The sequence below is a fragment of the Vespa mandarinia genome, chromosome 2 (genome assembly GCF_050613455.1).
Source record: "Vespa mandarinia isolate Hongniang chromosome 2, ASM5061345v1, whole genome shotgun sequence".
In the NCBI taxonomy this organism is placed as follows: Eukaryota; Metazoa; Arthropoda; class Insecta; order Hymenoptera; family Vespidae; genus Vespa; species Vespa mandarinia.
In genome coordinates this window covers 13,671,140-13,687,022 of record NC_140811.1, presented here as the reverse complement: position 1 = coordinate 13,687,022, position 15,883 = coordinate 13,671,140, and the positions used below count along the sequence as shown (strand labels likewise).

The 15,883-nt window shown below is 33.8% G+C and overlaps 1 protein-coding gene across 6 annotated transcripts in view; it reads right to left on the bottom strand.

Moving 5' to 3' along the window:
- The window catches only part of kug (FAT atypical cadherin kugelei), a 298,979-nt gene that overhangs the window by 24,371 nt on the left and 258,725 nt on the right, over positions 1–15,883 (bottom strand). For all 6 annotated transcript variants that reach the window (XM_035871811.2, XM_035871769.2, XM_035871801.2 and 3 more), the window contains exons 4-6: positions 14,591–14,697; positions 13,874–14,078; positions 8,584–8,645 (exon numbers count right to left, since the gene is read on the bottom strand). In XM_035871811.2, the coding sequence (XP_035727704.2) occupies positions 8,584–8,645; positions 13,874–14,078; positions 14,591–14,697 (374 nt within the window). The remainder of the gene's footprint in view (positions 1–8,583; positions 8,646–13,873; positions 14,079–14,590; positions 14,698–15,883) is intronic.

Sequence of the window (15,883 nt, the reverse complement as noted above, 5' to 3'; positions counted from 1 at the left end):
CTTTTTATTCTATACGCTTTCTCACGCTCTTTTGCTTTTTGACTAAAATGTGTATAATACAATTTCGATAATGAACGAATTTGGCATCTTTTCATAATGCTTTTGCTTCGAAAGGCTGGAGATCAAAATTTTCTTTCGGTTGATTCTCAGACAAAATTTCTTTTTTTTTTGAAGTGAATTTATTTTTCGTACATAAAAAATTTGCTAACGTTCTTCTAACGACGTACAATGTTTCGATGTAGATGAGATCGAAATGCAAGTGATCAAAGAATCTCTAGTAAGCTACGTCTTCGCTTAGCCCAAAGCTATGCATTGGAAAACGCTTATGATATCCTAGCGAGGTGGTTAAGTTGCTAGATAAACGTTATCCTTCGAAAGGAACGAGTCACTGTGCTTTGGAATATGGGCGAATCTTATCCAGCCATATGTTTCCATAAAAGTATCGATTTTGACTTGAATAAGATTTCAACACGATCAATTTTTGTAAAATCCCTTGTAAAAGTTTCGTGATGCAATTCTCGGAACATGTCTGTTGTACAAGAACTTTTGGAAATAATTTTAGAATTATTTTCAAATGGAACGATCGATTGAATTATTCGCATATAAACTGCATATTTCAGATTTGCTTTATAGGAATATTTATTAAAACATCGATACAGCTCGATTAATATTGGTACACGATGAGAAATATGAACGATCCTAAATATTATCAAAGAAAGCATCTCATAATTGTATCTCAAATTTCAAGTTGATGTAAAGAATTTGTTCTCTACTTTTTCTCTTTTTTTTTTTGTACGAAAGATGTACGGAATACCGTTCAATGAAAAAAAATCTTCTTTCCTTCAATTATTTTCAATAAACGAGTTCTAAAATCGAGGATAAATAATTAAAGAAAAAATATATTACACTGATAATTTATTCCGTCGATTTCGATCAAAACTCTGATAAATATAAAATAATAGAGATGATAAATTCTTCAAGAAAAGGTACGTAAAATCATAAAATTGTACATAAAATGAATTCGATGAATATCGGACAAGTATTCGTTAACAAGTATTCTTACCACGTAATAAAGTTTTATCGTGAATATTTTTCCGTAATATTATATCTTTGAAATGGTTTCTAAGGTGCACGTATCGAATGGAGTTTCTTTTCCTTGGTACCGAAGTTATTATGCAAAAATGTCACTTCTGCGCCGAGTAAGAATAATTCGTAACTTTCTTCAGTAACTATTCGTGAAATTCGAAGTTCATGAAAAAAGAAAGTTTTCGCACAAAGCTACACGGCGAATGAAAGGATATAAATACGAATGTATGTACGTTTCCTTAAAGAGAATAATTCAACTTCCACGCATAACAGGAGGTAAGCTCTGTTACTTTAACGTCACTCTAAAGGAGTTTCTAAATAAAGTTTGATGTCATCACCGATGATAAAAAAGTCATGGAATTCTTTCATTTCTCGCGTTAAAGTCCCTTTCACGTTTCCCCAAGCGTTTACTCTTCATTCATCCCTTTCGTCTGTTGTACACAACGTTCTCGGAGGCTGCCCTTTCTACAGCAAAGATTCTTGAATATTCATCGTGATTATTCCTTCCGTTTTTCCTACCCTCGACTGTGCAAAATGCGAAACTTTGTATTTCCCGTCTTTTCTTTCTCTCTCTTTCTTTTTCTCATTCTCTCTTTCAGCATTATGACACGAAAGAGAACAACGCAAATGAATGAATGAACGAACGCGAAGCGTCAATTATACTATGTCGGTCTGAGCATGGTAACGCGAGACTTTTCATAGAGATGTATATATATATAATATACTTACACGTATGTACGTAAATATGTATTTTGAGAAGAAAGGAAGAGAACGAAAAAGAGAAAGAGGTAAAAGAGAGAGAGAGAGGGGGGGGAGAGGAGAAAAGAGAGAAGAAAGAGAGAGAACGCAATTTTTTCATCATGTTTTACATCTATCATTCGTATAAATGAAATTCGTGAACAGGACATAAATTAAGATACTGTGTAGTATGTTTGTTTTTTAAATCTAAACGAAAGGAAAATTCAAACGAGGTGATTTATGAGAGATTATCAATGACAAAAATATTAGAATGAGAACTTTCGCTGATAAAAAATTTCGAATTAAAAAAAAAAAAAAAAAAACAAACGAAATTGAGATTTGAATCGTCATCGTTGCTATTATCTACGTACTGATATTAGTAACATAAAAGCACATTTTCATAGATTATAAAATATGAAATTAGGGTTATATTCGACTAGTTCCTTTGTGCAAAATTTACTAGCATCAGAAGCCGTTATCTGCTATTGCTGGAGAGACCGTGCACGAAATTGGAATACTTTACTAGTATGCATATGCAATTCTAGATCGTCCGGCGCATTTGAAAGTCAATCGTACAATTGCTATTTTGACCCGAGTCAAGAGTTAATTTAAGAGTTTCATTCTACGTGCGAAATCCATAACAAAACACGTTGAAGTTCTAATTTAGTGATAGAAATATCTATTATTTTTCTTGATTCTTTTTTTTTGTCTGACAGACAAAAAAACTGACATAAAATGTTTTCTTATTAGAAATAACGTGTCTAGCGATTACGGACAGGAGTATGCGATCGAGAAAAATTCTTAAACTTGAAACATATGTTTGTTTCATTTTCGTAAATGATCTACACGTATGATATCGTCATTTCGATTCATTTCTTGTCCTATATTTAACGTGCGTGAATATCTACCTACTATTCATATTTGAACGTAATGAACGTGGCATCTATTTTCTATTTCTTAAAGCTCTTGTGGCGCGAATCTCGCGTAGTTTAACCATCCTCGAAAGACGCTGAGCTAGCGCGATATTTTCCCTTTCTCTTCTCCTCGTTCCCTTTATTGTCTCTGCACCGTTCCAGAAATTGGCGTGTATTACATGCAAGCGAAGCTACGTGCTTATATATATATATATATATATATATATATATATATATAATATATATAATAATATATATATATAATATATATATATATATATATATATATATATATATATTTAATACACGACACGTACATACATACGTTTATACATATATGTATAGTACAAGTATATAAGCGTATAGCGATAAAGAAATCCCCGTGAAGGATAGCGCAAAGGCTGGCTCAACCGTCCTTATTAATATACGCCGTGCCTGTTGGAAACGCTCGGTTGTACCGCCCCTGAAATATGAAGGCGAGTACAAAAAAAAAGAGAGAGAGAGAGAGAAGGTCCAAGAGGGTTAGTTTGAAAAAGAGAACGACGTTGTGAAAAATAGTAGCGATTAATATAACAACGGTAAAAAGCTTTAGCAACGTAGGTACTTCTAAGTCCTCGATAAATACTCACTGTGATTAAACAGTTACATTTTTGTTAAGACAATTTTTCTCTTGAGTCTTTCATTACTTTGTTAGATCTCGAAAGAATTGTGTCGTTTCCGTGATTGTCTTGACAAGAATAACGATATACATGAAATGGAACTTAACTTAGAATAGATTAGATATATAGATTATATTTATTAAATATATATTTATTTAGAAAATTCTTATGGATTTTAGTTATGATAATAGCATATAAATAGTTAGAGAACAAGAAAAAATATGAAGAAATCGTTCGGATAATTTCGATATTTTGTCGAATGGACAATCCATCAACAATCCATTTTCTAGTAAGCGATTTTGGATAAAGCTACTTTGAATATTATAAGTAGGAATTTAAATTACAGTCAGGAACATAAAGAGTTCATTATATTTGAAAAATTAAAATACGGCTAGAAAAAAAAGTAAAAAAATTTGATTTATGGATACCACGAATTTACTGATTTCTATCAAGGGTACTTAGTAAAATTGATTTACAAATTACGCTTTATATCGTAAGTATTCAAGACGTCTTCCCCCTTTATCCAATATTTCTAGAAACAAACAACATTGTTACAATGTTATGTCCAAACGAAACGTCTACGATTTACGAGATATAAAAAGAAGTACCTGAAAGTTGGAGATACAGTGTTGCATGTAGGAAAAGCGATTTCTGGCTGTCTACGTATATACCCCGTAGGAACGTGAGCGCAACCTCGTAAATCATGATGGGAGTTATGAAAAAAGGCGAGCTATGGTTTGCACAGTAAATTCGATTCGGCGTGTCTATATACGAAAGGACGGAAGTTCTACTTGCATCCGTCCTCCTCTATCGCGATATATTGGCATTGGCGGAGAATATTGGCACGGAGATAAATGAGTTATGATGATCGACGAATTTCTCATATATATATATATATATATATATATATTAGCGAATATATATAGTTACGGTGGTAGTGCATAGATAAAGTTTTGAAAATGAGAAATGAAACAAGAAAATTTGAAAATATTAGAATTTGAAGCGAAAGCAATCCGGCTCGTATTTAATACTCGTTAAATTCGGTTAAAAACATAAATAAGCTATGTTAATGAGCCACATCAAGCGACTCTGTAGAAGAGTCTCCTAAAGCGATTTCTTCCTTTCGAAGGTAAAACCGTTCCAGTTAGATAGTGGATGGAGGAATGGATCCATGTAATGACATCCAACGAAATTGAAGGAATACGAAGGAAACTAGATTAGTCGTCGAGAAACTTCTCGTCAAAGCTCAGAGTGGTCCATTTTGGAATGGTCGGTGGAATTTCTGCAAACAAGAAATTCTCACGAATGAAATCATATTCTGTTCGTCTCACTCGAAATCGGCTTTCGTGATTACGAAATTGTATTCATACTACGGGAAACGATATGCTTCGCTTTTCGGAATATATTAGAAGTTATAAAACAGTGAAATATCGAAAACAACTGAAATCTTTTCGATAGCTTTAAGGAAAAAAAATATCGTTCGATTAGGCGTACTCGTTCGATTAAAAAAATGTTCGAACAAAATAATGGGAAATTTAAGAGTTATTAAGAGCGTATCGATTCAACTTCGCGATATTTTCAATTCGTTTTATCTATTTTTATAAAAGTGCAATAATATTGAAGAATAGATGAAGACAAGCAAGATATTCAGATTCAAAAATTACGGAATTACGTAAACTCTCGTATCTTGCTAGACTAACTTAGGAAATTTCTAAATACCTACGAAGATTGTAAAGTTCATTCACGATAATTAACGTTTTAACTTGCTCATACTTTAAATAGTCTATAAGATTTGCGGCATGATACAAAGAAAAGACCGAAGAAAGACTAGACGAGTTTTCTTCCTTTACTTTAGTTTGAGTTTTGTTGAGTTGAGTGATCGGTGGTGCATGTGATAATGTTGAAGTCGATAACAAACAAGGGTCTTCGCCGTCTTCTACTCGTCGACAAGTTTCACCATCAAGGTGAAACACTATGAGAGAGTAAAGCTCGTGGTGTGTATCTCGCTAACTTCAAGAACTTTGGGAGAAAAGAGAGAGAAAGTGTGAGAGAGAGAGAGAGAGAGAGAGAGAGAGAGAGAGATAGATAGATAGATAGATAGATAGAGAGAGAGAGAGAGAAAGAGAAAGGATCTCATCGTGTGTATCTTAGCAAAAAAACTTATTTGTTGCCTGCTTTTATAATTATCGAGTTCACAAATGATACAAAGTACGCAAATTTGTTGACCATCTACTTTAATTTTTTTTTTGTGCCGGAATGCTCAATTTATTTCTACTCGTTCATATAATTAATTAATTAATCATGAATCTACAGATTGCTATGAATTCGATTACGACGAAAAAACGATTTTCCTTCAATAATGTATTAGATATCAAGATGAATGGTTTTGATGAAGGTGTGAAGGAATTCGACCGATCGATGTCTCGAAGAAAGAATCAAAACCTTCATTCAATGCGAGTCTATTCTATACGAGATTAAGCGAATCGATAAATCTTCGTTACATGGAAGAACAAACTACGATGTATTCCAAAGGCCACAGCTCGTTCTACACGATCGAATTCAATTACACTCGCTATCGATCGAAGCCAGTCCCGAGAAAGTAGCCTCCGTTCTTGCGGAAGTGAACAACCGTGCCATGGCTCTTTGGTTATTTACCAAGAGTAAACAGACGGTTGTTTAATAAATTTTTTCCACAGTCGATGCTTTGCTACTGAATTTGAAACGGAAGTGAGAATACAAATGAAAAACATTTCAATTGTTTACCTTACCTAAATGTTTCCCTATAAAGTAAATAGAAACATTCTATATCCGAGTAAAAATAATCATTTTAATTAAATTTTGGAAGATTATAATAGCAGTGTAAAAGGATTATTGATTTTATCCAATGGTTTCTAATCTTTTAAGTGCGATGTAATTGTAAAAAAAAAAAAATAAAAAAAGAAATAATCCTATTATTACTACGCCATATTTTTACAAAATTGCTAAAGTTTCCAATCTTTTCTATCCACTTAAACAAAACATGATAATGTCTTTAGACAACGAGAAGAGAAAAAGAGGAAGAAAAAAAAGTTAGAACTTCTCTCAATTCTTGATCTCGATACAACAAGCAAAAGGCAAGCTTCGTACTATTCTTCGATGGCGGTCCCCGGAGAGAAGAGGAGGAAATGAGGATAGAAAGAGTGGGGATGGGAACCTCTCTCTTCATTCGTTCCGTTGCGTTCCTCAATTCTCTTTTTTCTTATTCTCTCTTCTTTTACTCTTTAGCCCCGCCGTCCGGCACTTGGATTTCCTTCGCACTTCCTTTTTCTTTTTCGTTTTTCTCCTCCTTCCTTCTCCCTCTTTCCTCGTTCTCATCCGATCTCAGAATGCCTCCTCAAAGCTGTTCCTCCTCTCACTTTCAAGTCAGGAGATTCACCTCATTTTACTTTTCAATCTCCAAGAGGATACGATTTTCTTCCTCATTTCCAGTCTGACAATATCAAGGGGTGTGGACGTAAATGGTGGGAAAAGCCTTCTCGAAAGAGAGAGAAAGAGAGAGAAAGAGAAAGAGAGAGAGAAAGAGAGAGAAAGAGAAAGAGAGAGAGAGAGAGATAAGAGGGAGAGAAAAGATGCATTAGCAATCTGCCTATCTACCTGTTAGCGTTAGCACACTGTTAGGAAATTCGATTTGTCCGAACGACTTCGACGATGTTAAGTATTGGATCTTGTCGCGAAGGACATCCGCTTCCTTCTCAAAGAAAACTTTTCTTCGTTGATTTTCTTTTCTTGTCTTTTTTAATTTTCTTTTTTTTTTCTTTTTTTTTTTCTTGATCGAAGAGCTGATTCAAAGAAAAGAAAAGATATCGTTTCCATTCTTCTTCGACGAAGTAGAAAATTATCTTTTATATAACTTTATAATATATCAGGATCAAAAATAATATTTATTTATAATTTGACGTATCACCTTTATTTTTGGTGTTCTCTAATAAAATTTTCATTTTTATTTCGATAATTTAATCGTTTACGTTAATGGTATTTATATACGTATGAATTTCACACACGTGCATTTATATTCAATTTCATGGACGAATTGTTCCTTTCGAAACTCATAATTATAAGTATTATATACTTATATTATACGCGAAACTCAATTTTACGATAATTGATATTGCGAATGAATACTAATCAATGTGAAATTTTGTAAATAGAATACGAACAGAATGGAAATAAAAATACGAAGTATATTTTATGGCACAAACGAGACATGTCACATTTACACGTTGGTGTAATATTTAGCAATATGCTTTGGTAGTTCGAATGCATTGTTTTAAAATAAAAAAAAAGAAATATCACTGGTGTTAATCCATAAAAAGAAATATCATTAGTGTTAGTTCATAAACGTTGTAGGAGAAAGACAGGAAATAATATGTTGTCTCGTTGGTGCAACGAAAAGGGGAACTTTGTTGATGTAATTATCCGGGCGTTGCTAAGCACCGCGTAATTCCGAATAGAAATTTTCTCTCTTTCTCCCTCCCCCTCCCACTCTCTCTCCCTTTCTGTTTCTCTCTCTCTCTCTCTCTCCTTCTCTCTCTGGGAAATCCGATATAGGTACAATCTCCTATATCCTGTATTTCACTCCACTGAGCCAACTTACCCGTCTCAACTCCTTTCATTTCACTCATTCTCTCTCTTTCTCTCTCTCTATCTCCTCCTTGCGTACCACTTGTATACTTCTCTTCCTCCCCTGAGCGTCAACTGGCAAAGTGCTAATTACGCGTGCATATACACCGACGTACGATTATACTTAACGTAAGATGATTATTCCACCGAACCTATCTTACTAGGATTAAGGCCTTCTAATCCCTCCTTCGCGTCTCGTTGAGATCCTTCTAAGATTGTGCTAAGATGTAATAGGAAGGATAGGAGGATATCAAATGAATTCGGAGAAACGAAAACTTAATCTGAATTAATTGAAGAAGGATACCATCGAGAATGGTTACGTATTCGTGGCTTTGTGTGATCAAGCGATTATCCTTCGACTTACTCCCAGGAGGATTCGTATATTACGCAAGCGTCACAAGCATATCTTTCTTGGTAATTAATTGATTAAAACGATCTTAGAAATTGGAATTAGTTTCCCGTTTCAATGAAAAATCTATTTCTGTCGAGAATATACCAACTGGTGTTAAAGAATCATTATTTCATACCTCTAAAACGTGCTCCGCTTGATTCTCTCGATCCAATTTTCTACCGCTCGTTGTGATCAAACCTGAAAAAGTAGCGATATAATTAGACAAACGTAAAATTAAGTTTATATTATTCGACGAACTTTCCACATAAATGTATTGGATTACGGATCGAACAAATATTTTAATTATAATTGTTTCAATCATCGCGATTTAATCAAATTGATATTAATAACATATACATATATATATATATATATATATATATATATATATATATATACACATATGTTTAATATGTATTTGTAATAGCTCACGATACTATTAAAATTCAGAAATTCAGTATAATTTAACCATGCAATTTAAATTGAGTTTACCGACCCACGAACGGTCAGATTAGTTTTCTTTATCTTTCTCGTTTATCATACATCCTTCATTCTTATCATAGATATTTAATTCTATATTCATGATAAAAATATGATGACTTAAAAAAAAAAAATGTTTATAATCCGAAAGTTTCAACACGTACGTTTATAAAAGCTTACTATGAAATCTTCTTACGATTTAACGGTATTAAAAAAAAGTTTCTAGTTTCTGCGAGCAATGGAAAAAGGCTTAAAAAAATATATGAGAATTACCATTCGACCCTGATTTGCGGCTAAATGGAAAGGCCTCTATTAACGAGACGAAGATCGATTCACTGGTACGTTTTCATCGAAAATTATAGCGTCGAGATTTTGCAGAAACGTCGATTGGATCAAGCGTCGATTCCCCTTCTTCTATTTCGTTCAATCCTTCTCTCACTTGTTAGTTCTTTCTATTGCTAACACTACTACCACCGATACCCGTATTTTATTTTACGCGTCACAAATTTCTTTCATCCTCGCCGAGTGCTTCGTTTGGAAACTCGTTCAACGAAAATTCGAAAATCGATAGAATCTCACTTCCCCTTTCCCTTTTCTCCCTCTAGCTCGTTTTAATTTTTTCGAATAAACGATTTTCATTTTCTATCTACCACCGTAGGAATTTTCTAGAAAAAAAATTCAACTTGTCGATAAAAGGATACAGTAGGAAATTATTTTTATGTAGAAACACAAAAAAAAAGACGAATCCACACGACTTAAAGATATATATACTTATTCGAGAATTCACTAACAGACGAAATTTTTACAAACATACAGAGTTATAGAGATTTATAAAATGCATCCTGTATCATTCTCGGAAAATAACTCTAAAATGAGATGTACAGATAGTTTTTCATAAAATTTCAACATATTAAAGGAATTTCTCTATTATTCTTTTCGACAACTAACATTCTTTTTCTCTCATAATTTTGTCGAAAATTAACCTCTGTTAATTTTCGACAAAATTAACAGAGGTTATAAACGAATTTTCATTCGAGTATATATAACATTTTACGGTGTAAACGGTATATTATATAGAAATCATGTAAGGGAAGCTTGTCAAAGTAAAAATAATGTTTTGTAAAGCAATCGATGTTAGCAACGACGATGAAGCCCTCTTAAAACGATGCCTTGTACTAAACAAAAGTATTTTTTCTTTTCCTCATTTTATTCCTCTCTTTTCTCTTTTTATTTTTATTTCTTTTTATTGCTATTCTTTTTTCTCTTTAACAATCTTTTAAGGTTTCCGTTCACAGGTTACAAGGAAAATAGATTTGATATTCAACCGTAAGAATCACTAATCAAATTAGAAGGAAGCCCGTTCTCTGTCGTTCGCGGGGCGACCCCATAACTGCGAAGGCACGGTCACCCATTACATTTGTGAATAGTTTCGTGGTATGGAGAATTTTCGAGCGAAACTGTTACGAACCAACTTTGAAACGACGATATCAACGTCGACTGCTGCCCAATAGAATGGTACTTTCTATTTGGGTTAACGACTTCGTATTTTCCCTTACAGATAACGTTAGACTATAACTGATTATGATTTCGAAGGTACGTGAACGTTTCCTAATATACTAATCTTTACTTTCGATTGTCCCTAACAGCGAAGAAATTCTAATTCGAGTTGAAATTTCTAATCAGAAATTTCTGAACGATAACATCGTTGTAACGCACGTTAGAGAAATTTTGAGTTAAGATTAATGATACTCTTAGCTAGTAACTTCGAGTTGTTATTAATTACGATCACGAAGATTGAATGTCGCTTCTCGAAAGTTGTTCGTATTTATCTTTGATCATATACAACCATAAGATCTATGAATTTAGGTTAATAGCTTTGTATTGTCGAGCGATAACGTTACAACGTTGATAATTGTAGCTTTCGAGAGATTAGACGATAGTTTCTTTGTCTTTAACATGTTAATTGTATTTGATGAGATGGCAATTTTTATTTATATAGTTTGAGATAACAACAAAGAAGAAAGTAAAAAGAAAAAAAAAGAGTAATAAAATTCACTTGAAAGGGACTATACATAGTGCGATCGATAAAGTATTTAGAAAGATTTAAGCAGATAAAGTATGGGCAAATGATGTCAGTGTTGATTCGTGTTATTTTTGATTGTTAAATAATACTTTTTGTCTGAAATATCATTATGTAAAATTTCATTATATGAAGTTTAAGGGTAAGAAAGCCTAAACTTTATCATTTTTTTCTCAGTTACTAAAGATATATGAATAAAACAAAATAAAAAAATAGCTATAATACAATAGGACAGAACACGACATGGAGACGACGCGGAAACGATACGGAAACGACGTGAAGACGACACGGAGAGTATGCGTTCATGATACAGACACGATGCAGACACGATACGGAGATGACGCGGACATAGAACGACAAGGAATGAAACAGAACGGAACTGTACTGTAATTTTTCCATTATGTTTCATTTAAATATCTTAAATATTGTTCGTCGATATATTCATCATATCTTAACTTTTACAACGTAGATATACATTTTTAAAATATATCTATATAATTAACAAGTTAATGATAAAGAAAAAAAGAAGGACACTTTGATTTGGGTTAATAGAGTTAATCTTTATAATGGACGATAGGCTAATATGAATACTAATTTTAAGAAGCCAGTTGAAATAGTAACACTTATGAATTTCCACTTGAAATATTTCAACGATCTTACATGAGTTCTCACATAACATATCATTGCTTCGAACATTCGAAGGAAAGTCCAGCATCCCGTTCGGTCGACAAAAATTTTTCACACGGTTCAACGAGTGTGCGGTCATCGCGATTCCCGATTTCCTTCCTTCCTTCCTTCCTTCCGCTTGTCGGATTCGCGCTGACTTGGAGATTTCTCATAGCTATTTCCAGTAAGTATGAAAGAATGGAACTGGAAATGAGAGAAAGAAGAGCGCGAAAGTCTCTGATAACCGTAATAACTGGATTTTTCGTTGTGAACGGACGAGTGGAAAAGTAAGAGAAAGAAAGAAAAAAAGAAAGAAAGAAAGGAAGAAAGAGAGAAAGAGAGTCCGTTTAAATCCATCGACGAGAATATCGACAAGTTCGTGAGATTTTCTCGCTGACAGTGTAAGAAGAAAAGAAGAGCACGGTAAAGCGTCATCGACAATTCTTTTCCTTTCATCTATAGTATCGTTCGAGATGGACTCATCATTTGTTTCGTATCGATAATGCCCTCTGGTATTTCACGGTGAGAAACGAAAATAAAAAGTAGGGTGGCACCGCTGATAATGGTCGTAGTTGCTAACGTGAAGAGAAAAATAGAAAGAGAGAGAGAGAGAGAGAGAGAGAGAGAGAGAGAGAGAGAGAGAGAGAGAGAGAGAAGAGAGGAGAAATATAATAAAAAGGAGGGTTGGCTATTCCGTAGTGCACATTTAAATAATTGCTTTCATCCCTGCGTTTTCATCCCTGATTCTTTTCTATCCTTTTTCTTTCTATTTCTCTGCTTCTGTATCTCTCCCTTTTTCTCCAATCCTTACGTGGTGAGACATGTCGGCATATTTAAGTTCAAAATTTCACGTATATTCATTCGTCTGAATTTAGAATAATTTTTGTAAATATCAATCTTTTCCAATAAAATATATTTCTAATTTGATTCCTTAATTAATATATTTAATCTATGATCAATGAACAACGATATAAATATGTAGAGTTTAACGTATTTGCAAATTTATATAAATTATTTAACGAAGTACTATAATTCATCTGCAATCATTATACATTAGAATGATATTTATACTCGCACCAACCTAAATAATATCTATAATTCATATTAATCCTTTTGAAATATTTCGTATGGATTCGTGTTTTTCGAAAAGTCGATACATAATGTTCAATGAATTGTTTCTATTATAAATGTGTATTAGACTCCGTCAAGTTCCATAATATAATGTTTATTTTGTGGAAAAGTAATTATATCAAAATTATTTTTGATTTATTAGAAAGTATATAGCGTAATTTTAATGAATTCCATTCCATCGTTATTTCCTTCATTCGATCGACATTTTTTAACAGATTATACTCGATATAATATCGTCATTAAATAAACAAAATTTATGCCTTTTGCGTCCTTCGTGGCAATTATCTTACGAATTACGAACGCCTTCAACAATGCTATAATAAACTTTTATAAATACGATCGAAGTAAAGGTCTCACTGTGACCTCGGTTATTCGTCGGTACAAAATGTTATACCCGCTTTACACCGAGAAGAAAAGGAAAAGAACGAAGGAAGGAACAACATTCTCTTCTGTACGTTCACTTACCGAGCTTAGTATCTAACAATAAGCCGATCATATTCCAACGCGCAATTCAATATGCTCGAGGAGAGTAAATTTGATGACGAGGACGATGTTACACATGGAAGTGAATATTCTCCTTTGGTAGAAGTACGGGTTATGATAGATAATTTACGTTACAATATAAAGGAGTATTGACTTTTACCGACGAGTTCTATCTATGTACAAGTCGGTGGATAGATTTTTTTTTTCTTTTTCTTATATTTCTTATCCCGAGTTACGTCTTATCCTTGATATTGATATAAACGTTGCTATAAATGTTGTCTCGATAAAAGTGCTCCTTTCAGTTTATATTTATCATAAAATATTGAAAAATAATTATCTTCAAAAAAAAAAAAAAAAAAGAAGATAAAAATATCATATTATTAGGGATAGAAAATTAAACAAGATAGAAAAAGATAAAATGGACTAATGCAATCGATCCGTTATAATAACGTGGAAAGTTTGTCGTTAATATTTTCATTTAGTAAGTCAAGATAATAGAGATAGTAGTGGGATCTATTTTGGTAGTCGTTAATCGTATTATCAACACGATATCATGGCTATGCGAACGAGCATGCGCAAAACTTACCAGTACTGGAGTTGATGAGAAAATAACCCTCTGGATTGCCGCTGCTGATGGAAAAAGTGAATTGTTGGGGCGAGGCGTCACGATCGAAGGCTCGAATTTGCAGTACACTAACACCGGCTGGCGAATTTTCCGGCACGGAAGGATAGTAAACGGGAAGCTCGGTCAGCGGTGTATTGTCGTTTTCGTCCAACACTTCAACGTAAACCTGAACGCGAAAAAAGATAGAAAGAAAATAAGCGTTAGAAACAACTGTAGAACAATGAACACGCAAGGTCTTCGAATCGTTTGTTTAAAAAAAAGAAAGAAAAACAAAAAAAGAAAAGAAAGAAAAAGAAAAAAAGAAAAAACCCTCGACCTTTTTCCTATTTTTGCTTTTACAAGCACGAATGAAAGCTTTCCTTTTACATTTGAATACCGAACGTTCAATCCTTCGATCGTATCGTAGCTTACTACGTCATTCCTGACATTTTTTTCACACGACAAAAACAAATTTGTTTCTCGAATAAAATGTTACGTCAAGTTTTATATCGAAACTTTTAGTAACGATGATGTAAACGTGTCGATTTTAAATGACTTTGAGCAAGTAACACGAAGTATTTTAATTATTTAACGAAATCACGCGATAGAGTGAAAGTTGATTTTCATAGAAGATAAGCGCGATTATCGAGCAAATTCCGATCGTAATTATCCCCGAGGATAAGCAAATACCAAAATTACCTCTAAACTCGAACTCAAAGGCACAACTCCATGATCCTGTGCATAAACTGTCAGCCAATATCCGTTTTTCGTTTCGACGTCGAGTACCGCTTTTGTCCTTATATTTCCTGAAAAAGAAAGAAAATACAACGTCAGTGAAAATATTTTATTAAAATATTAAAACGAAATGTAAAGAAAAGTATCAAAAATCTATTGTGAATGATCGTTGCATAGCAACGAAGATCTTTACAATTGTATGATTTATGAAACGTATCGCTCGGAAGAGTTAGAGAGTTACTTTCTCCCTTTTACAAAAGGGTATGTCGTAACGTAAGAAAGAAAAGGGCTCGTAGAAAGTTCGATAACATGAGAGCTTTTCTCTTTCGCTTCCTTTTCTTTTCTTTCAACCTTTCTAACAGTGTAACTGGCAGACCGAAGGTTGCCGGTGGCATTCACGAGAGAGAAAGAGAGAGAGAGAGAGAGAGAGAGAGAGAGAGAGAGAGAGAGAAAGAGGGAGATATTTTCACTTTGAGAGGAAGATGGCCGATGAACGTACTAAGAAGAGGAGAAAGAGGACCGATATGAAATGACGTGCATGTATGGCGAGTTGCCAAGCGAGCGTGATAGTGTAAAAATTGGACCACATTCCTGGTGTTAACACATCGTACACGCTGTTCCGCGTGTCTTCCAATCCGTTTTTGCTTTTTCAAGATAGTCCTCCCTGCCTCTACCCTTTTCCTATCTTTCTAGTCTCTTTGATATCGCTTTTTGCGTTGGACTAGTGCGACTACCAGCGTAGCACTTGGTCGAGTTTATTACTTGGTATGAATTTGAAACGTACCGCCAACCTGTCCCGTAGAAAAAAAACAAAAAATTAACTCGATACGTTAGTGTAAGGAATAGAAATAGAAAGAAAGATAAAGAAGGGAGCAAAGCGTTTCGATTAATTAAGGCCTCGTAGGAAAATGTATGAAGATCGTAAGGTAGGATCGAGCACGTTTTCGATGTCTACTATTCGAGTAGTCGTTTCCTGTTATTTCCTGTTCCTTGGGAATTATAATAAGCATGATAATCCTTCGAACGAGGCTTGCTTATAAAATTTCTAGTGCTATGCCGTGCTGCCCTTAAATGGCTGGAGTCTAAGTTGTACAGATAGTTGAAGATAGAATTTTTATTTTAAATGCGATTCTATGGAGAAGGTCCGTTACTTTTAAGGAAGAACGATTATGATTCTTATCATCGTATTATCGGAATATTATCAAATATATATGAAATATTTCTTGGAAATTCTTCATTCTTAAACGGAACTGATTC